The 20,212-nt window shown below is 38.2% G+C and overlaps 3 protein-coding genes across 3 annotated transcripts; 1 reads left to right on the plus strand and 2 right to left on the minus strand.

Moving 5' to 3' along the window:
- Positions 1 to 1,101: 1,101 nt before the first annotated feature.
- Positions 1,102 to 7,367, plus strand: LOC137740210 (uncharacterized). Its single transcript, XM_068480046.2, has 5 exons — positions 1,102 to 2,002; positions 2,117 to 2,181; positions 2,296 to 4,086; positions 6,221 to 6,332; positions 6,489 to 7,367. Exons 1-5 carry the CDS (start codon positions 1,846 to 1,848, stop codon positions 7,217 to 7,219), a joined length of 2,856 nt encoding a protein of 951 aa, XP_068336147.2. The 5' UTR covers positions 1,102 to 1,845; the 3' UTR covers positions 7,220 to 7,367.
- A 1,227-nt stretch (positions 7,368 to 8,594) lies between these two features.
- LOC137738697 (uncharacterized) lies at positions 8,595 to 9,618 on the minus strand. The gene has a single exon (XM_068478172.2). The coding sequence runs from the start codon at positions 9,453 to 9,455 to the stop codon at positions 8,775 to 8,777; it is 681 nt and encodes a 226-aa protein (XP_068334273.1). The 5' UTR covers positions 9,456 to 9,618; the 3' UTR covers positions 8,595 to 8,774.
- Positions 9,619 to 10,255: 637 nt separating this feature from the next.
- Positions 10,256 to 12,399, minus strand: LOC148694456 (Peptidyl-tRNA hydrolase family protein). Its single transcript, XM_088700523.1, has 5 exons — positions 12,243 to 12,399; positions 11,183 to 11,508; positions 10,960 to 11,079; positions 10,755 to 10,831; positions 10,256 to 10,577 (listed from the first exon to the last, which is right to left on the minus strand). Exons 2-5 carry the CDS (start codon positions 11,247 to 11,249, stop codon positions 10,503 to 10,505), a joined length of 339 nt encoding a protein of 112 aa, XP_088556649.1. The 5' UTR covers positions 11,250 to 11,508; positions 12,243 to 12,399; the 3' UTR covers positions 10,256 to 10,502.
- Positions 12,400 to 20,212: the final 7,813 nt, after the last annotated feature.

Genomic DNA, 20,212 nt, shown 5'->3' on the forward strand with positions numbered 1-20,212 from the left:
TTTAAAAACCCTTAAATCCCTACACCAGAAATTCACATTAATAATAAAATCCTAATTCAAAATTACCTAAATTTTATAGGGATGATGGCTGGTAGCAGTGTCTTGACGGTGATGGGGTGATGGTGGCCACGACGGCGGGGGTGATGCAGTGATGGCCTGGGTTTTATAGGATGTCATCGAGGAGGATGGCTAGATGGGTGGTGCCGTTGTGTTGGTCGCGACGGCAGTGATGGGCTGAGTGATTTCTGTGAGGTGAGGCTAGTGAGCACTGTGAGGAGGGGGACGATTGAGAGTTGGAGTCGAGGGACTGAGAGTCTGAGAGTGATTCTGGAACTCGGGAGGAATTGGCTAGGGTTGAAACTAACGGTTGACATTGGATGATAAGTTATCATTCAATCTCGCCCGTTCATTATAATTAGAAACAGGTCGGTCTGGGTACCTGTTTGTTTTAATTATATGGAGCCGACCCGCCCTGTAATTGACAGAGGCTAGGCTTGGCCTGGGCTCTTTTCTCACTACAATTTTTAGAACTAGCCCGTACCTGCCCGAAACCTAGATTACCTGTCTCGACTCGCAGTTCTTCTACTCGTTTGCCCAGCCCTAACTCTAACCACCCCTTACATAAACATTGCCCCTTTTTTTTTTTTTTTTGGTACAAGATATATTTTAAAACTAAGAAAGGAGACAATTCGATTAAACCACATAATGTGTAACCTAATCTAGTATCGAATTCGTGAGATTTAAATCTAAAAACTTTTATTTACAAATGATGAGACATCCTACGAACTCGTAATACAAAATGGCAATATTGCCGTATTTTATCTGTTTAAAATTATCAGCAGTACTCTCAACAAGTCCAATCTTTTTAGGTACATAATATTTTCATAATATTTTGACATTATCTGCGGCGAGTAGGATTGGACGCTCCCGGCAGCGAGTAAAAGATGCATTGAGAGTATCGATTTTTAGAAAGTTTAAATCACGGGCTCCCTGTGTGGCGGACAGCAGTCAGACGTAGACCCAACGAAATCCCCAGTTCTCCTACTTCCAATTTTGTCCCTATTCTATTCCCCAAAACCCCCCAAACAATACCATTATTATATTACAACCCCCACATATTCACAATATTTTATTATTCCCGCTCTTCTGTTATGTTTGACCAGCAGTGCAAGCTACAGTGCGCTTGGGGTGTACAGTTGTCGTCCTCCTCTTATCCTGCGCACACGCCACTGTCACTGACAAAAGCCGAAGTCTCTTTTCGCAGTGAAAATGGCAGAGAGGAGCCTCCTCGAGCTTCTCCACCTGGTTTTCGATCTCTAGGGCTTCCCGAGAACATACGACGTGTCGTTTGCAGATTTCCTTTTCTCTCGATCGGCGCTTTTCGTGGTCGTTATTCCATCGTCGTCATCCTCACCGTCAATCTGAATCTCTTCAGGCTCTCTCTCAGCTGCTGCTTTTCTCTATCCATTGCGTGCAAAAAAGGGACATTGCGTCAGACGTCGTCGTCTTTGCAGTGAAAGGTTGCATTTGTTGCTCTGCACTTGCAGGAGAGAGAGAGAGAGAGTTGCTGCGCGTCTGTTTGTTCTGTAGTCGCTTAAAGGTGTGTAGTTATTGTACGGACTGTGTGTTTTCTGGTATGTTTTTGGATGTTTTCAGAAACAAAAATTGGGGGTTTGGAGGAAATGTGAGTCCTTTTTTGGTGAAATGGGGACTGGGCTTGGTAGATTTCATGGAGATTTGAGTTTTTTTGGTTCAAAAGCTCTTCACTTTTTGGGAAGAGGTTGAGGTTTTTGGGTTTTGAAAGAAAAGGAGCTTTGAGGTTTTCATTAGTGGTGGGGAAGAAAAATGAATGATTCTGCAGGGAAAACGGCGTCGTCTTTGGTGATAGCAGAGAAGAAGACTCATAGGCCGGGTGGTTGCGTTGGCATTTTCTTCCAGCTTCTTGACTGGAACCGCCGGTTCGCCAAGAAGAAGCTCTTCTCCAAGAAATTGCTTCCTCCATGTCAGTCATTTATCTTCTATAAAAGCTTCCTTTTATTTCCTTTTTAATTAAAAACATAATTAGAAATATAAAAAGTTTGGTGACATTTTTGTTTGTGTTAATTTGATGGATCAGCTCGAGCAAACAAGGTTTCCAAGAAGTTCAGAGATGAAAAAATGCCGACTTCCAAGCTACAATTGGTATGCATCTTATTGTGGCTTATAAATTTAGATTTTTTTTGTACTTTTCTTGGTGGGTTTGATTGTTTTAATTCTCTTTTTTTGTTGGGAATGCTGTGTGTATTTGAATGATAGATTGCTGATGAAAACAGTGGGGGTTTCCCAAATGCGAAGAAAAACGTGAATCAAAGTGTTGATTATGAGCACAAGCATGAACTGTGTGCTCCGAGTTTGGTTGCTAGGCTTATGGGTCTTGAATCCATGCCTGCCGCGCCAGAGAAGCCGATGAAAGGTTCATTTGCTGATGTTAGTGACAGTGGAGAGAAGACAATTGTGAATAACTGTAGTGGTAATGATAGAGAAGAACTGAATTTGGAGACACAAAATGGAAAGTCTGAAGCAAGGCCTCAGAAGCTGCAGAAAATGGGACCGTATGAGAAGAGGACAGTGACTAGGTTTGGAGCTGAGGCACTTCAAATTAAGAGTGTTTTGTCGTGCTCGAGAAAGCATCACCCAAAGCTTGCTTCTCCAGTGAAGAGTCCGAGGATTTCCTCTGGGAAGAATGCTTCGCGAACCTCTCGGTTGATTGGTGCTGCTACTAGAATTTTAGAACCTGGACTGCAGTCTACGAATAGAGCAAAAGGTGCCATCACTTACTCGCCTTCGTTTCAATATCCTCCGGTGCGTGAGGTTGTGGAAGATGGAGCAACAGTTCAATCACCAGAGATTTCTAAGCATGCATGTTATAATGCTGGTGCGTCCAATTCTCTGATAGGCCAAACTTCTTGCAAAAGCTGTGGTAGTTTAGTAGATGTTGTGGAATCATCGTCAAAGGTGGAGGCACAACAACCTGCTTTCCCATCCTTTGCTTCAAACATTGTCAATGGCTCCTCGATGGTAGTAGAACAAAGTAAGCCAAAGTCATCCATATCCTCCTTTGGGAAAGAAAAGGATGCAATTTCTCGGGGAACTCGGAACCAACCTGTATCAGTTTCTGGTCAAAAGGGAATACGATCCCTTGGTGAACCTGTCACAGAAGGGAAGTCTCTACCACCAGAAGGTCTAGCTTTATGGCAGTTGTCGTCAAGTCAACCATGCAAACCTCAGAAGGGAGAAGCATCTTCGATTACCTCAAAGAATAGGTCTCAGATGCAGTATCGAATGTCACTAGGAAGAGAAAGGATTCCATCCAGATCCAAACTAAATAGTCTTGATGGAAGAAGAGCCTCATCTGCTGCCAATGCTGTTACAGGGACCAAAGACTTTGTTGCCTTGAACCGAAATCTGAGTGGTCGTTCCCGACCAAGGGTGCCTACCAAAATGAACGATTTTAAGTTTGACACAGAGAAGGAAGCTTTTACTGGAAAAGATGATTACCCATCACAGCTAAGGACCACAATACGGAAAAGGAGGATTATCAATGGTAGTGGCCAAGTTGAAAGTACTGGTTTTGTTAGTTCAACTTCCACAAGACGGGGGAATTATCAGTTTGATGTGCCAACTGGAAAAAGATTAGGAAATGGTGTTCATTTTATGAACCACACTTCTGCTAGGAATAAATTAGCAGGTCAGAGAGAAGGTAACAGAGCAAATGGAAATAGGGGCACTGATGTTATTTCATTCACATTTAATTCCCCTATCGGGAACAGGACTGGAAACCCTGCAGGAATGCAAGGTACAAACACAGACAATTGCATAAAGGCACCTCCCCAAGAACCATTACCATTGAGTGGAGATGTTGTTGGTGCCTTTCTGGAACAAAAACTGAGGGAGCTTGCTTGTCAAGAAGATGAAGACATGGCAACAGGTGCTTCATCCAAGAGGTCCACTGCTATGATTCTCCAAGAGCTAATATCTGCCTTGTCTGCAGATCATTCTCTTTCTTCTCATGACGGACAGATGGCCAATACAGATATAGCATCACCTGTAAGTGTCTTTGTCTATTCAACTGTTTTTATTGACAAAGCATTACCTATACTGTTTATACCAAGAAGAATATGTTGGAAGTGTGACTATTTGGGTCTGGGAACTAGTTGGAATGAATTTGACTACTTTGAGAGATGATATTAGGGGTTTTACTGACATTATGAAACCCGAGAATTTTAAATAGAAAATAACTTAATGACTACAGTTATAGGTTTCCCTGTTTTATGTATTTGATAACTGGTTTGGTGGTTTATTTCTCATATTATGATTCAAACCTTTTGGTACTAGTATTTGTCGAATATGATGCGTTTTAGATGTATTACTGAAGTTCTTAATTTGAAACAAGCACTACAGTACTAGGTTAATTAAAGTGGTAACTGATGTATGACATATATAACTGTCCATTAGAGTTGGCCAATACATGGAAGATTTCTCATGGATGATAGTTGAGCACTTTTGGTGTTTGTATGGTTTAGTCATCTTAGGTTGCATCGCTGTTTAATCCCAGATTATATGTGTCCCATGCATCATAAAATAGTTTTGATTTCAATTTTGGGGATACTAAAAAAGATATGGAAAGTATTCTTTATTTTAGTGCTGACCTACATTAAATGAGCTTAGATATTTGTAACCTCATGTAAATTGAAGTTTCATACACAGTTATTCCACCTGTTAATGAGATTGGATGTTCATGTAATCGTAAATGGGGGCCAAAACAGAACTTCCAATTTTATTTAATTTTAATTTTAAAAACTTTATTCTTGTTTTTTATAGTAGGAGGTTGCATTTCTGTGTATTGCGGATACAAAACAGAAACTGTTCTGACCTGGGATGACTAAAATAAAATGGATACATCATTGTTGCTGGGTGGATTTTCATTAGACTTTCTTGAGCTTTCTAAGTACTCGCATAGTGCTTCCACCTGGGTAGTTTGAGTTATACTAATGCGTCAGAAATGTGAAGTAGAATGGCTACTCTTTCTTAATTATGAGGAATCTGCCTGTGGATTCTGTTTATCAAATATCAATTCATGTGCCATGGAGGGCTTTTGTCCATGCATACGCCAATCTGACAACAGTAATTACTTTGGCATCTACATAATGGAGGTTGTCTGTGCATGTGCACCATGTTAGTGGTAATTAGATGAGTGGAATGGAGAAGAATTCAGGTCTTGGGAAAGCTAATTCAACAAAGCATGCTGCATGATCTATTGATTTAGTTTCCTCACGCTTTGCTTAAAAATACTATGAACAAGAATTTCATATTACATTGATAAACCAGTTACGGTGGTTTGGACATGTGAAATGAAGACCTACTGACGCTCCAGTTATAAGATGCAATTACGAGACAAAGGTTCAGCGCCGAAGGGGTAGAGGACCTAGGAAGACTTTGGAAGAGACTCTACGAATAGACTTGGAGTACTTGGATCTAACAGAAGACATGGCACAGAACCGAGCGCAATGGCGTTCTAGGATTCATATAGCCGACCCCGCTTAGTGGGAAAAGGCTTTGTTGTTGTTGTTGTGTTGATAAACCAGGGGCAACCCCTTGGTTGTTATATTCAGAAAGTGACTCTTGGTAACCTATAAGCAAGTGAAGAAGTTATCAACTTCAAAGGACGTGCATTCATGAGTTGGTTGTCAGGAGCATGTTTACTGCCATATCTTGTGTATGTATTACCCTATTAGGAAAAATAATATTAAGGAGACGCTGAACCAATAGGGAGTATGAAGGGAGAATGGAAAGAAAGGTTAGGAAGACGAACAAGGGGATACCTAGACTTTAATATTACATGATGAAAATTCTCAGTATTACTCTAGTTAGCATCTCTATTCAATCATTTCCCTGTATGCTTTCTATTTGCATCTCCTGCAACTTTTACAGGTTAAAATTTCTGCAGAAATACCGTAGATGTTAATACTCGATTAGCATTGGCATGCAAAATTAGTTGTTTATACACACTGTCCTTTAATGATTTAATCCTCATCGCCAACTTCTCTTGTAAAAGTAGGAATTATTGTTAATCTCAGTTAATGAGCTTGCATTGTGCCTAACTTCAGATCTTTCTTGTGTTTTATAAAAAGGTGTATTGGTACATTTCTTGACTCATTTAGCTTCTGTTGTTCCTCATCAGGCTTGTGGAAAGATAGATAGATCAGTTGGAATCTTTCATGATGGTCATCATTTGAGCCCTGGGTCGGTTCTTGAAGCTTCATTTTCTTCTGGTAGTCTGGATGATAGCTCAGGTAGAGTACTTGAGTAATAGTAGAAACTGCTATGCAAAAACAGATACATAATTTCGTTTTCTAAACCGAGATGGTAGAGTACTCGGATAGTGATTTGTTTTGTTTTGATAAGATCCTTGAAATGTGATTTTATCTTCGTCTTGCTTCTGATTCCAGGGCATAGGTCCTTCTACCCTCACTCTATGGATTACTCTGCTGATCAGTTGCAACTTGGACATGATGCTACTGCTGACATTGTAGACTCTGCCACTTCAGTGGACAAAAGTAAGACTGGCGGTGAGATGATAACTGCTCTTTTCAGCAATGTATCGAGAATGTTGCATAGCATCAATGCTGGTGGGGAAAGATTGAGTGGAGGCAAGCTTACCAATGCAAATGAAGTTATCTTGAATGCTGAACTGTTGTTTGGAGATGTGACTCTTCACAATAAGGGGAACATAATGGAAGGTCTTTTCATCAGTCCCTTGCTTCTTGATCTGGAAACTATTGCTGGCACCATGATGACGAAATTCCATGTGTATAGTAGTTTCAGGGGCGTCAAAGAACTTACTGAATTCCTATTTGACTTTGTCATTGAGTACTTGGAATCAAAATATGACCGATACTGCAACTCCGGATTCAGATTTTGGAAAAAACTCCCCGCAGGCATGAACCACAAGTTGATGATTCAAGAGGTTCGGGAGGAGATTCAGAAATGGACGGATTTGGCTGGAATGATTCCTGATGAGTTGATAGAATGGGATATGAGTCATTCCCTGGGGAAGTGGATGGATTTTAATATCGAAGCGTTTGAGGTCGGTTCTGAAATTGACGGAGACATTCTTCAAAGTTTGGTTAATGAAGTTGTGATCGACCTCTGCGAGTGCAGGCTGCTGGATTCCTTTTGAAATTCATGTAAAACCCTAGCTACCATTTTTTTTATTTTTGAGTTCGTATGATCATAGATCAGCCATGTCACGTGTTAAGTTCTGTGTGTTAAACCAAGCAAATGTATTCTTTTGTACAAAGCAATGGAAGGCTTACGGTTTAGTTTAAGATCAGTTATCAGGTTTTACCAGTTTGTATGTGCTAGAATTTTGCACTTTTTTTTTATTTTCCCGCTTTTGAGTGTCAAGTAAAATTGAGTTGGATAAAAGTTGGTCAACCTTATCAATCCAACTGCTGATATAATAAATAGCCGAAAAAGAGAGTAGATAAATGTTTGATAAACTATAGTCCTAAAAGTGGTTTTAGCAAAAAGATAAAAAGGTGGGGTATTATTGTGAAAATGAAAGTTTCATTATGTTCACCTGACCTTCTATGAAAAGTGCTTTTTTGCGAAGCATGAGTCGTGCTTTTTTGCGAAGCATGAGCAGAGCTTTTTCTGTTTGTAGCAATTTTAGACTCATGAAGCTGCTTTTTTAAGCTTCACTTTTTTCTTTTCTTCTACAAACACAATTTAAGTCCGGTTTGGTATTATTTTTTTTTTTTCACTAAAAACTAATTAACTTTAAAGTTAAGCAGTTAAAAAAGTGTGGTAAAAATAAAATATACTGCTTACTTTAAAAGCAATGGTCTCCAGATATCATCTTTGAAAACGGGCTGTAAGCTGTTTTTAAAAGTTATTTTAATAAAAAAGCAAAGTTGAGCCTTTAGAATATTTTTAATTCCTGTTATTTATTTTAAACAATGACACTATTTATTCTTGGACAGAACTTGGTTTCAGTAGCAGTTCCTGCTGCTAACCAATTACAGATGGACACGTGCCTAATCTATGATTAAAAAGTCAATTACTTGGACATGTGTCCATCCATGATTGGCCATCATCATGAGCTATTGGTTATTTTTTAGCAGTCAAGTTCTGTTCATATGAAAAACAATGTCAAGAAGGATAAAGAACAAAACTAGGCTGCTGAAAAAATCAGCAGCAACTCTTGCTGCTGGCCAATCACAAATAGACATGTGTCTGTCCAAATAATTTGATTTTTTAATCACAGATTGGACACGTATTCATCTGTGATTGGCTAGCAACAGAAACTGCTGATTTTTCAGCAGTCAAGTTCTATCCAAGTGAAAACCCATAACCCTCGGATAATTTTAAGAGAAAATGGCCAAGTGGTACCTCTAAGCTTTTGCATTCCATCAAAAAGCAAAAGTGGTAAGAGCAGTTACAAGTAAAAGTTCCATTCAAGTAGATATCTGGACCGATCAGATCAAAATTTTTACTACCATGATTTGATCAATCATCTTCAATTGGAACAGAGGATTTGCACAAACAACAAATCAAGGGGAAAAAAGTACATCCAGGAGTTGAATTCATCAAACTTTATCATTTACTGGTTACATTCCGAAACAAATAAAAAAAAAAAAAACAAATGAATTTTAAGTGGTATTCGAATTCCCAGGCCATGAAACCACAAACAACATATTCAGCAAAGAAGACCCCCCAAAAGCACCAAACTTTCAGAACTGTCTGTACCCCAAAACAGTCTTTGGCATTGCTCTGCCATTGCCGTTGGCATTCCTTCCGCCCCTGTTTTCGCCGCTAATAGCATTAGCGGCGGCGGACGACAGCCCCTTCAACTCCTCCATACTCGCGTAGCTCTTCCTCCCCATGACGCCTCCACCATTGTTGTACCTTTTCTCTCCCGCGATCGCTGATTTACTCCCTCTTGAATTCGACAGAACCCCGTCCGCCGCTTTCGCCCAACACTTTGCCGGCGGAGTCATCTCCTGCATCGACGGAAGCCTCGACGGCGGCTTGCGGTTCTCTTTCCGCAACACGGCTGAGAAATCAGGCACCGATTGAGCAAGAACGGAAGACCCTTTTCGCGAATCGGTCAGATGGGTCTGAAATTTGACTTGTTTCTTCAATGGGGTCGGTTTCGATTCGGGTTCTTCGGACTCCTCTGGGCTCATGTACTTCCTCCTTAGCCGCGATTCTCTGAGTTCCGTGTAGGCTCTGTATCTGGGTCCTCTCTCCATGGAATAGCTCTCGGTGACGAACCTCAGGGGGACTGGATGCTGATCTGGGTTAGGATTCTGTGAGAGAATGAGAGCGATGGGGTCGAGGGCTTGGAATAGTGACTGAAAAGCTGGGTTTTGTAGGTGGGTTTGTTGCAGAGAGCCGTTAGTCTCTGCCATTGTTGAAGAATTCGAGGTCAGCTGCGTTTTGTTTTCTTCTTCCTTCTTCTCTCTCTAAAATCTCAATCTTTCTCTCTCTAGAATCTGAAATTCGGTCGTTTTGGGGTGATATAATAATGGCGTATGTAGTTTGTGAATTGGGTTTTACTTAGTTTGCAATTAAAGGTTTTGGATTTGCAACGGTCGAAAAATGGAAAAAGAGACTCTGTGTTACCATTTTGCTTGCTCTTTTTCTTGCTTCCAACGTTCTGAATTTTGAATCGCTTTGGATACCCTATCGACGGTCTGATTTGACTGACTTTTTAGAGCCGTCTGATATTTTTTCCTTGTGCTGTGTCAGCGGCTGCGTAACTAAAAATTAATTACGGGAAAAAGTGGCTAATAATTCAAATATTTGATTCTAATTATGCTATGTCAGCGTACTTAACAGAGCTAATGATAAACTTGACGGAGGGGGTAAAATGGGGCTCGAAACATCGGTCAAGAAGGCAAGATGAGTCACTTTATCTTTTGGCCAACAAGATGAGATTTGCTTATATTAATAGACTTTCATACATTGGTATTCTAAAAATGTGCATTTAAGTACTTGTTTGGTATATATAATTGGATTATAATAAATAACTTATTAAATTAAAGATAGGATGAACGGAGAAAATATAAAATTATGAGTACCTAAAGAATAAATTACTCAAGAAGAAAACTTATTCATTCCAATCTTTCTTAAAATGGTTGGATTAGTAGGGATAGCTAATCCTCTTCTAATTCCCTCGCGATGAAAAACCAATCACTTCCGTCTTCAATATACTTTGAATTTGAGAGTTCTTTATTCCAATCCAATCATGTGTATCAAACGAGCCATTAATCTCTCTATTTTAAGAGGGCAATAGATCAATTACAATTTTGGCATATATTGTTAGCTCTTCATATATCTAAGGTGCCATGGCATTAATATTGTGCAAATTACAGAACTGTTTCGAAAGAAATATGTCACACACAAAAGGATTTGTGCAAATTACACTTTGTGGTATTTGTATTTCTGCCTCAAATTTAAACTAGTGATGGTCTGGTCAAATCCTTTGAGCACCAGGGCATTTCAACCCCTTGATCCAGTGCTGCATCAATCTGTCCACATATATAGCAGATATTGGTCACACCTTTAAGATCAAAGGTCGAAATGCACACCCGTTGAAATGAACAGGCACCGTAAATTTTGTATGCTTGAACATTTGTACACGCATCACGCGGATGCAACCAATTATTTGGAGACAAAGACGTAAATATTTTGAAACTACCATATACCTGATGTCTCTCGACCGTACTGAATCTCTGTAGAAGATAGGCTTCCATGTCCACAGTTCCCGGTGGATTTCCGATGCCTGAAAACGTAATTCGAATATCTTTTTGATTTTCCACTAAGGCAAGCAATAGACCTTTTGTATTGAAACTCGTACTAGGGGCAGTACGAGTTGCGTTAGTTTTGTTTTAGACTTGAAAACAAGCCAACCTGATTTTCTGGTGGATAAAATACCAACCCATATTTCATGTAGAGAACAAACCGATTCTCCGCTATAATTCATGTAGGCTTGAGGCTTCACCAGCAAAATTGGTACTTCTCCGATGGAACCTGTACCGATCCCGCAAAGAAATCTGAATGAACACCACAACACAAGAGAATGTGGAGCTGAAAAACAAGAATTGAAGCACTTAAAATACCAGTGAAGACGCACCTATCAACCATCTCGAAACCAATCTGGTGTACAGTAACCACACGAAAAAAGGGTAATGAAAAACCATTCAACCGAAACAATTACATTAGTTTATAAAGGCGGAATACTACATTGTGCCTAGTCCCATGGTACTTGTCGCCAGGGTTACCCAATCCTACAGACAGCCAAGGCGTGTACTCCACTTTTGCGCCATTGGTATTATCGGGTAGGGAAGCGTTCACACGAAAACTTGTGGAAACCGGACACTTCCTTAGAGAACGAGGGCTACGAGGTCTTGTCGAATACGATATGCAATATTTTGGGGAGAGACAGCATACCACATTGACCTAAATACACAAAACACAAAATGGTTGGCAACGGGCTTGAATCAATACCCACTTAACTTCATTTTTTAAACTCTGAACTAGTGCCACTTAGCACTTCATTAACTGGGCCAAGTTTCGGCAGGTGATGAATTGCCCTAGTGAATATGGCATTCATTTTCAACCCACTGTGTTTCGAGTTCAAACATTCGCCCTTCTCTTAACATAGCTTAGATTAGTAACATCGCCTGTAATATAAAAACTTGCCAAGTTTCTATCGAGTGATGTGTAGCTACGTGAGTTTATTGTATGAAATGATCTTGTTGGGACAAGTGTCACAATCCTAGAACGGTAGTTAGTTAGATGGTTAGCTTAGTCATTAAGCAAACTAGTAAGTATAAACAGTGAGTGTGAACAGTATTGTAATAATCTTTCAACATAATCAAATACGTACTTTCTCTCTCCTAATTCTCTCTGTAAGTTTTCTTAGTTTCGAAGCATTCACGGCTGAGCTCTGAGCTTTCTCAGAGCTGTTATAAGTTTTAACGTTTTTAATGCCTGAGTTGGCCAAATTTTAAGATTATTTGTTTTGTTTCCTGTAATATTGTATCTTTACAGACAAAATTTTAAGCAGAAAATATGTACACTCCCAAAAAAAAAAAAAAACGATAAGCCGGGAAATAACAGAGGATATGATAAATAAGTGCAAAGAAAAGTAGAAAGAATGAATGAAATCACGAAAAAGATAGATAACGAACCCGGCTGAAAATTTTGGAGGTTGAATTTGAAGTTGGGGGTATATGAATGCGAGCAAGTTGCAGAGGGAAGGAGGTGCTTCTCGTCCAGGGCTCGGAAGTCGTTTATGGTTTGCAGACAGAGGGAGGCGCTTCAGAGACGGAGAAAAATAAAAATACCAGCAAAACTTCACTTTGGGATGGCCCAATGCACCAGCTCATTGATGGGTTGGGCCTCTAGTAGTCCTCACGGATATTATATGGTGTAAGTACAAATCGAGCGAGTTTTCTCTAATGTATTAGCGGAGTCAGATATTTGTCGAGAAAGATTAATTTTAAGTAATTAACATTAAAATAAATCGAATTCATAATATATCAAAATTTACCTATAATGGATCATAATTATCAACTTGTTTATCATCAATAGTCTTACTTGGATATTATATTTCAATTCATTACAGTAGAAATAAGAGATTATATTGATCATGTTGTTGGAATCTTTTTGGTAACGTTGAATAAAAATTTGGGTAAGGGTTTGTGACATCAGTGGCGAAGCTAAGAATTGGTAGGGGGAGGGGCAGAATTTTAAAAGGTAAAAGGTCCCAAAAAATATCGACAACCACATCATTTTAGATAATAGATAATATTAATGTCGTTCATAATTTATCGATATAAACAAGTTACAATGTCGTTCACATTAACATTGTTCATATTTTGTGGTACTTTCCCTAATAACTTGGCATCATTCATTTGGAACTTAGAAAACTCATCCAAATATGAACATGAATGCAATTAATTAGCCAATTATAGACGTGTCCTAGCATGCGATCTGTTTGTGAGTGATGGTGGCCATGTAAGCTGCGGTGTGGTGTTGGTCATGCGAGTTGGTGGGGCCAGTGTTTTGGTGTTTAACGACAACTCTCTGATAGAGGTATGCATGTGATTCCTTTCTCTATTAGAGAGATGGTACAAGTACAAGTGATAGTTCAAGTAGATGGAAATAATATCATTTTTGTGAAGTTTGGTATTCTTAAAAAAACTTAACGTTTATACTTTTTAGAGGAATGTCTATGTGACTACTAATTAATATATTCATTTGATTAACATTGTCAAAATTATGGTTCTTAAGTGAATCATCTACATGTTGTAGCCTATTGTATCTGACAAAGGGAAGGGGGCCGACGGCAAGGAAAGAGATTGGGAGAGAGATGTGTTTGTAGAATTGTAGAGAGAAATCTATATTCTCCCCCCTATACGCCGACAATCGTCAAAAACAAACATTCAGAGATCAAGTAACGGGACAAAACTTTTCGACGGTTATAAACAAAAAATCACGGTTTAACAATAGTTTTAACTTCGATTTTGATGATTTTTTTACAGCTACACTTCTTGATCCTATATGAATACAATAAGTGAATTCGATTTTCAATTTAAAATATTTATACTAGTGGATACCAGAAAATCTTATGTTACACTTGATGGAAATATAAATAAACTTCAAGTGTTAGTGAATCTATTGTTTTGATGGGATACGCATTCTACGAAATTAGTTTCAATGATCGAATTGTCAAACTTGTTTGTATATACTTTGAGACCACATACACCAAAAATCGCAACAAACAGACATTCAAATATCAAGTAACGGGAAAAAACTTTTCGACGGTTATAAACAAAAAATCACGATTTAACGGTAGTTTTAATTCTGATTTTGATGATTTTTTTACAGCTACACTCCTTGATCATATATGAATACAATGAACTAATTCGATCATCAATTTAAAATATTTACACAAGTGGATACCACAAATCTTATGTTATACTACTTACTTGGAGCGACGAAGTGCACCTACGTCATGCAAAGCTATTTTGCACAACGAATGCACACCTACGTCGCGCAAAGGACGTTTGTACGACGCGGCATGTGCATCGCGCAAGCCTTCGACGCCAAACCAAGATTTTTACCGCTTTTTTTCCCAGCATTGCGCAACAAAGATGAAGGTGTTCCTTCATCGCGCGAAGTTGTTTTACGCGACGACGGTCTTTATAGTGTAAAGTTCCGTTGGGCAAAATGCCTTTGCGTGGCATTTTCTTGTCACCATTGCGCAAACATACTTTGCGCGATGCAATTTGCTTCGTCGCGCAATTTGTCGTCGCGCAAATATGTTTTTGTACTAGTGTTGCCACATCTACCTTGAGAGCTGTCACAGAGGGACTCATCAAAAAAAATTTGGAGAAGAAATCTTAGATTGTCTCTTCAGCTTGTATCAGGAGAAACTTGAATAGCAAATCTCAATATATGAGTCAAAGATACCATATGTCCTTTTCGTTGTGCTTAAACGAATGACAAATTGATTTGAACATGCATTGTTTGTATTCCTGAAACTATCTGTTTGTTAGTTGTATATTGTATTTTTTTGTCCAATAAAAAACTTAATGTAAAAACTCAGAGACGAATCTTGTTTTTCCATAAACATCAATAGCCACACTATTGAAACAGACTGATCACCGATTTGTAGCTGCATCGTCTCTATTGATTAAAGGCATGCTTCCGTCCCTATAAAGAAAACTGGAGACAGTTTCACATATTTAGATAATGAATGCATTTCTTGTAGTGTACAAGCGATATTACTAACTCTAATCTATCATAAGGGGAGGGAAGAAGGTAAGAACCTGGAACACAGTGAGTTGAAGCTGTAGTTCCAAATTGTCTTACAAATAATATGGTTCCACATGAATTAAAAGTTTCAATTTCAAAAATTGCATGATATAAGAAAAGTTACAATGTTTCCATTAATTACGGTTTATTGGAATTAGTACAGTTTTTAAATTTAAACACCGCTTTTATCTTAGTACCCAACCCCGAACTTGAGATAGTGTTTTTTTTTTTTTTTTTTTTTTTTTTTTTCCACCTCACAAACCCTAAGCTAAGATTAAAACCAACAATCACCACCACATATTAGAAGCTTTCTATACTTCTTCACAATTGTATAGTAATGTATCATATAAACCAATCAACAATTACAACATAACTAATTAACTACCTAATTATTACAACAATTTCTTTATATAGTAACTTCCATAGCTTACTTAGTAAGGCCTGGTTTGGTATTGCCATGCTTTGAAGAAAAAAAAAACTGATTCTGTTGTGCTATGAGAATGAACAGCTATGAAATAAAGCATCATAGTGTTTGGTAAACTCTTATGTAAAACAGTTGTGACTGTGTGAAATGACAAAAAAGGGTATAATACTATATTATTATTGTGATATTTTATTTAATATTATTATTTTTAAGCACCTCAATGCCAAACTAGGGCTAAGCTACCTCCCAACAACTTTTAACAAATAATCATATCAGCTAATATTCTGCCTTCTTGACAGTACATTTGGCACATTGAGATGATACCAGTTGGTATACTAACAATAACCCCCCCTGAAAGCCAACTTATTACTAAGAAAAACAGGAAACAAATGAAATTGTTTACTGATATGAAAAACAACAGAAAAAAAACATGAAATAGAGACTATCACATATGAGCTACTTCTGGAAATTTGGACTTCAAGTCTTGATAGAGCTCCCAAGTAGAGTCCTCCTTAGCATGATTCTACCATTGCACCAACACTTTTGTAGCAGCAAGATGACCTTTTTTTAAAAACCATTTTGTGATCCAAAATAGCAATTGGGACCTCTTGCAATATTCCTGCATCAGTGATAATTGACAAGGGCATAGTTGGTTGAACTTGAGTACCCAAATGCTTCTTCAAACAAGATACATGAAAGACTGGATTTAGTTTAGATGTAACTGGAAGCTTCATCTTATAAGCTACTGGACCTACTTTTGCCAATACTTGAAATAGACCATAAAATCGAGGTTAGAGCTTGTGGAAAGAATGTGGAGCCCATGACATATATTGATAAGGAACTAACCTCAAATTAACTCAATCTCCTACTTCAAAACTCCTTTCTCTTCTTTTCTTATTATATTGAACTTGCATTCGACACTGAGCAGCTTCCAAGGTTGATTTTAATAAGGATAACATTTTGTTTCTTTCATGTAAACATTGTTCCACAGATTCCACCTTGGGTGTACTAGATTCATAAGAAGAGACAATTGGAGGTGGTTGACCATACACTATTTCATAGGGTGTTAGTTTGGTGATGGTGTGATAACTAGTGTTGTAGCTTCATTTAGCCCATGGTAGCCATAAAGCCTACTTCTTAGGTTGCAAGCTACAAAAACACCTAAGATAGGTTTCCAAACATCGATTCAACACTTCAGATTGCCCATTTGTTTGTGGATGATAATGAGAACTGTAACATAAAGCTGATCTTTGTAAGGCAAAGAACTCCTTTCAAAACTTGCTCAAAAATATGGGATCCCTATGACTGAAAATGGAGTTTGGCATTCCATGTAACTTAAAAATATTGTCAACAAAGAGTTGAGCAATCATATAAGCTGTAAATGGATGAGACAATGCCAAGAAATGTGCGTACTTTGATAATCGATCCATAACCACCCAAATACAGTTTTGCCGTTGCATGGGGGAAGTCCAACAATGAAGTACATTGAGATATCAGTCCATACCATGGAAGGAATAGATAAATGTTGAAGATAACTAGAGGGAGATAGTGTTTCATACTTGTGCTGTTGACAACTGTGCAAGAAGCTACCATATCTTTAATGTCCTTTTTCATGCCTTCATAGTAAAAAGATCTCGAGATTCTTTTATAAGTTTTCAAGAATCCTTCATGTCCAGCAATTGGGGAAGCATGATGCTCCTCAAATACTTTTGCTTTCCAAGAACTGACTGGAGTAAGAACAATTCGACCTTTGTACTTTAAAAACTCATTATCAACTTGAAACTTGAGATTCCTAATTGGTGTTGACTTAGATGAAGTTGTCATCACCTTCTAATTTTTCTCTATGATCCATGTATCTTTCTCACTATATCTTCTGAGTTCATCAATCCAAGTTGAATAAGGATAGGATGTAGCCACACACTCCAATTCATTACAATCCTGAATTAAAGAGAGATCAGTCACTAATGGACTTCTAGACAAAGCATTAACATCTTGATTGTCACACCTTTGTCTATATTGAATTTCATAATCGAATCCCATGAGCTTGTCATCCATTTCTGTTGGAAAGGGGTATGAGCTCTTCCTTGCAAAAAATATTTCAATATGTGATGATCAGTTTGAATTATAAAATGATTACCTACCAGATAAGATTGCCATTTGTGAATTACATGAATGATAGCTAGCATCTCTCTTTCATAAGCTGAGAGAGCTTGATTCCTTGGACTCAGTGCCTTGTTTGTGAAAGCAAAAGGCTTGCCCTCTTGTTGTAGCACCACACCTATACCTTGCCCAAAAGCATCACTTTCAATAATGAAAGGTTTGCTAAAATCAGGTAAAGCCAAGACTTGTGGAAACAACATGGCTTCTTTAAGAGTATGAAATGCTTTGTGCTTCATCATTCCATTTAAAATTGGATTTCTTGGCTAAAGCAGTCAAAGACCAATGATCTTGCCAAATTAGGAAATGAATTTTTTGTAATACCCTGTTAAACACAAAAATCCTCTCAGAGCTTTAATAGAATTAGGAATAGGCCACTTGGCAATTGAATCCAGTTTTGTAGGATCTGCAACCACACCTTCCTTGGACACAATATGTCCCAAATACTCCTCTTAATTTTTTCCAAATGCACATTTAGACTTATTGACAAACAAACTGTGACTTTGTCGAATTTCAAACACTAATCTCAAGTATTGCATATGAGATTACCAACTTGAACTATACACAATATATCATAAAAAAAAAAAAAAATACTAGTATGAACTTTCTGAGGCCAATATTAATAGTGACTATCATATGCTCTAAAAGTTGTCTTCTCTACATCATCTGGGTGCATCCTTATTTGATGGTAACCAGCTCTTAAATCCAACTTAGAAAAGTAATGAGCACCAAACAATTCATCCAAAAGCTCATCAACAAAAGGAATTGGGAATTTGTTGTTTATATTGATCAAATTAAGACCTCTATAATCCATACACATCCTACAAGTTCCCTTTTTTTTCCTCACTAAAATGATAGGAGATGAATAAGGGCTATTACTAACTCTTATAAAACCTACTTGTAGTAATTCTTGAACACGTTTCTCAATCACAGTTTTCTGCACATAACCATATCTATAAGGCCAATTATTTGGAGGTTTGCTACCCTCCATTAAGGGAATTTTGTGATCATGAATTCTACTTGGAGGTAAAGTGCTAGGGGTTGAAAACAATACCTCAATTTCCTCCAATAATGCATGTAAGTCATGTTGTTGAAGTTTAGTAAGATGCTGAGAGTGTTCCACATGATCCACCATAGAGTGTTCTACATAATGCAATTGGGAGAAATCAGTGTCTGTGTGATAAACAACTGCCCCAACTGTACTTCGAAAGATCTTGACTTGCACAGATTACGCCTAGAAAGTTGTAAGATCAGAAACTAGGCTCTGAAGCCATGATAAAGTTTGTTTGCTTATTGTTTTGGTTGGGTTTCTTAGGGTTAGAATGGCAGAGGATGAAGAGAATTTTTGGAGATGTTTCTGACGGCTTCAAGGCTATATGAATGCAACAGCCATAATTTCATTAAGTAGAGGAGTGATTGAGGGGTATGGTGCATTGCCATGACCCATACTCTTTTAAAGGGTGATTGACAAGAGACTTAAACAAGTATTTCTACCTTACTTCTCCAAATTTAATTCTAGCCCTTCATTTGGGTTTGAAGTATTTAATTTGGAGTGTACATTTGTCACTCACACACTCACACATACATTTAAATAAATAAAAAAACTAGCCGTTGGGATTAAACCCTTCATTTCTTCTTCTTCGATGCAGATGGCACCCATGCTCGGGAGCTCCTTACTGCCTTCGATCCCTTGACTTCAGAAGCTGTTTAGCTTCCAACATAAGGAGTATTCTGTAGCTGGAGGAGTTGATAGAGGCAAGGATGGCTGCTGCTTCTTGCTGGGCTAGAGGTGGTGCCCGGTACTTCCCTTTCTTGACGGCGACGGTGCTGCAAATATCTCTATCGGTGAAGAAGAGGAAGGAGTACGCTGTGAAATTCCCAGGCTCCAGTGAGTGCGGCTGTGGGTGTAGGTCCCGGATCTCCAGAGGCCTACGGCTTTATACACTAGTTCGATATCTCCATCGGTGGAGAAGACGGAGGCGGGGCAGATTTCCAGAGGGCAATGGCTTTATTCTCTGTTTTGAAGTCGCCATGATGGATGCGTCGTTGTTGTTGTCGACAGAGAAGAAAGAGAGAGAACCCATGCGGTAGTGGTGTTGATTTAGGACACTGATGTGAGACTTAGTGAGAGAGAGAAGCGGAGAGAGGGGTACTGTATGTCGAGGAAAACAAAGGCAGTCTCCTGGTTTTGTTAGCTACCATCGTTAGCTATTGCTGGGCATCTTTTTCCCATTTTACTTTGAGATGGAGAAGTAGAATGAGGGTTTGTGTGCTGTGAAGCGACTACCCTTTCTCCATCATCAATAATAAAAAAAAAATTATTTATTAATATAATGAATGGCTTGGATTTGTCCTTTGGTTAATCTCCACCGTTGGTTTATTTTACCACTGACATCTCTACTTTCTTTGAATAAAGTATACGTTCCTTCAAATTTTTTTTTAACGTATTATTATTATTATTATTATTATTATTTTTGGGTAAATCTCAATTTATTACCCTTAAAATTTGTGATTTTCAACATTTAGTACATGAAGTTTTTTTCATCCCAAAGTTATATTTAAAGTGTTAATTTTAAGACAATCTTATACATCCGTTAGTCTGGCTGTTAAGTCTTCCGTTAACTGATGATGTGGCACCCATATGGACAATGACTAGGCGCTACATGTCATTAAGGGATCCACATGGAAATTAATTTAAAAAAAATAAATAAAAGGATTAAAAATTTAGAAAAATTAAAAATTAAAAAAAAAAAAATT

The sequence above is a fragment of the Pyrus communis genome, chromosome 9, assembly GCF_041283825.1.
Source record: "Pyrus communis isolate YQ-2024b chromosome 9, ASM4128382v1, whole genome shotgun sequence".
Taxonomy (NCBI): Eukaryota; Viridiplantae; Streptophyta; class Magnoliopsida; order Rosales; family Rosaceae; genus Pyrus; species Pyrus communis.

Coding starts and splice junctions, on each gene's coding strand:
- LOC148694456 (XM_088700523.1), bottom strand. CDS start 11,249: ATGGTTTTTCATTACCCTTTTTTCGTGTGGTTACTGTACACCAGATTG. Junction 10,832..10,959: donor TTTATCCACCAGAAAATCAG/GTTGGCTTGTTT, acceptor TTACGTTTTCAG/GCATCGGAAATCCACCGGGA. Junction 10,578..10,754: donor GTACGGTCGAGAGACATCAG/GTATATGGTAGT, acceptor ATATGTGGACAG/ATTGATGCAGCACTGGATCA.
- LOC137740210 (XM_068480046.2), top strand. CDS start 1,846: ATGAATGATTCTGCAGGGAAAACGGCGTCGTCTTTGGTGATAGCAGAG. Junction 2,182..2,295: donor CGACTTCCAAGCTACAATTG/GTATGCATCTTA, acceptor TTTGAATGATAG/ATTGCTGATGAAAACAGTGG. Junction 4,087..6,220: donor ATACAGATATAGCATCACCT/GTAAGTGTCTTT, acceptor GTTCCTCATCAG/GCTTGTGGAAAGATAGATAG.
- LOC137738697 (XM_068478172.2), bottom strand. CDS start 9,455: ATGGCAGAGACTAACGGCTCTCTGCAACAAACCCACCTACAAAACCCA.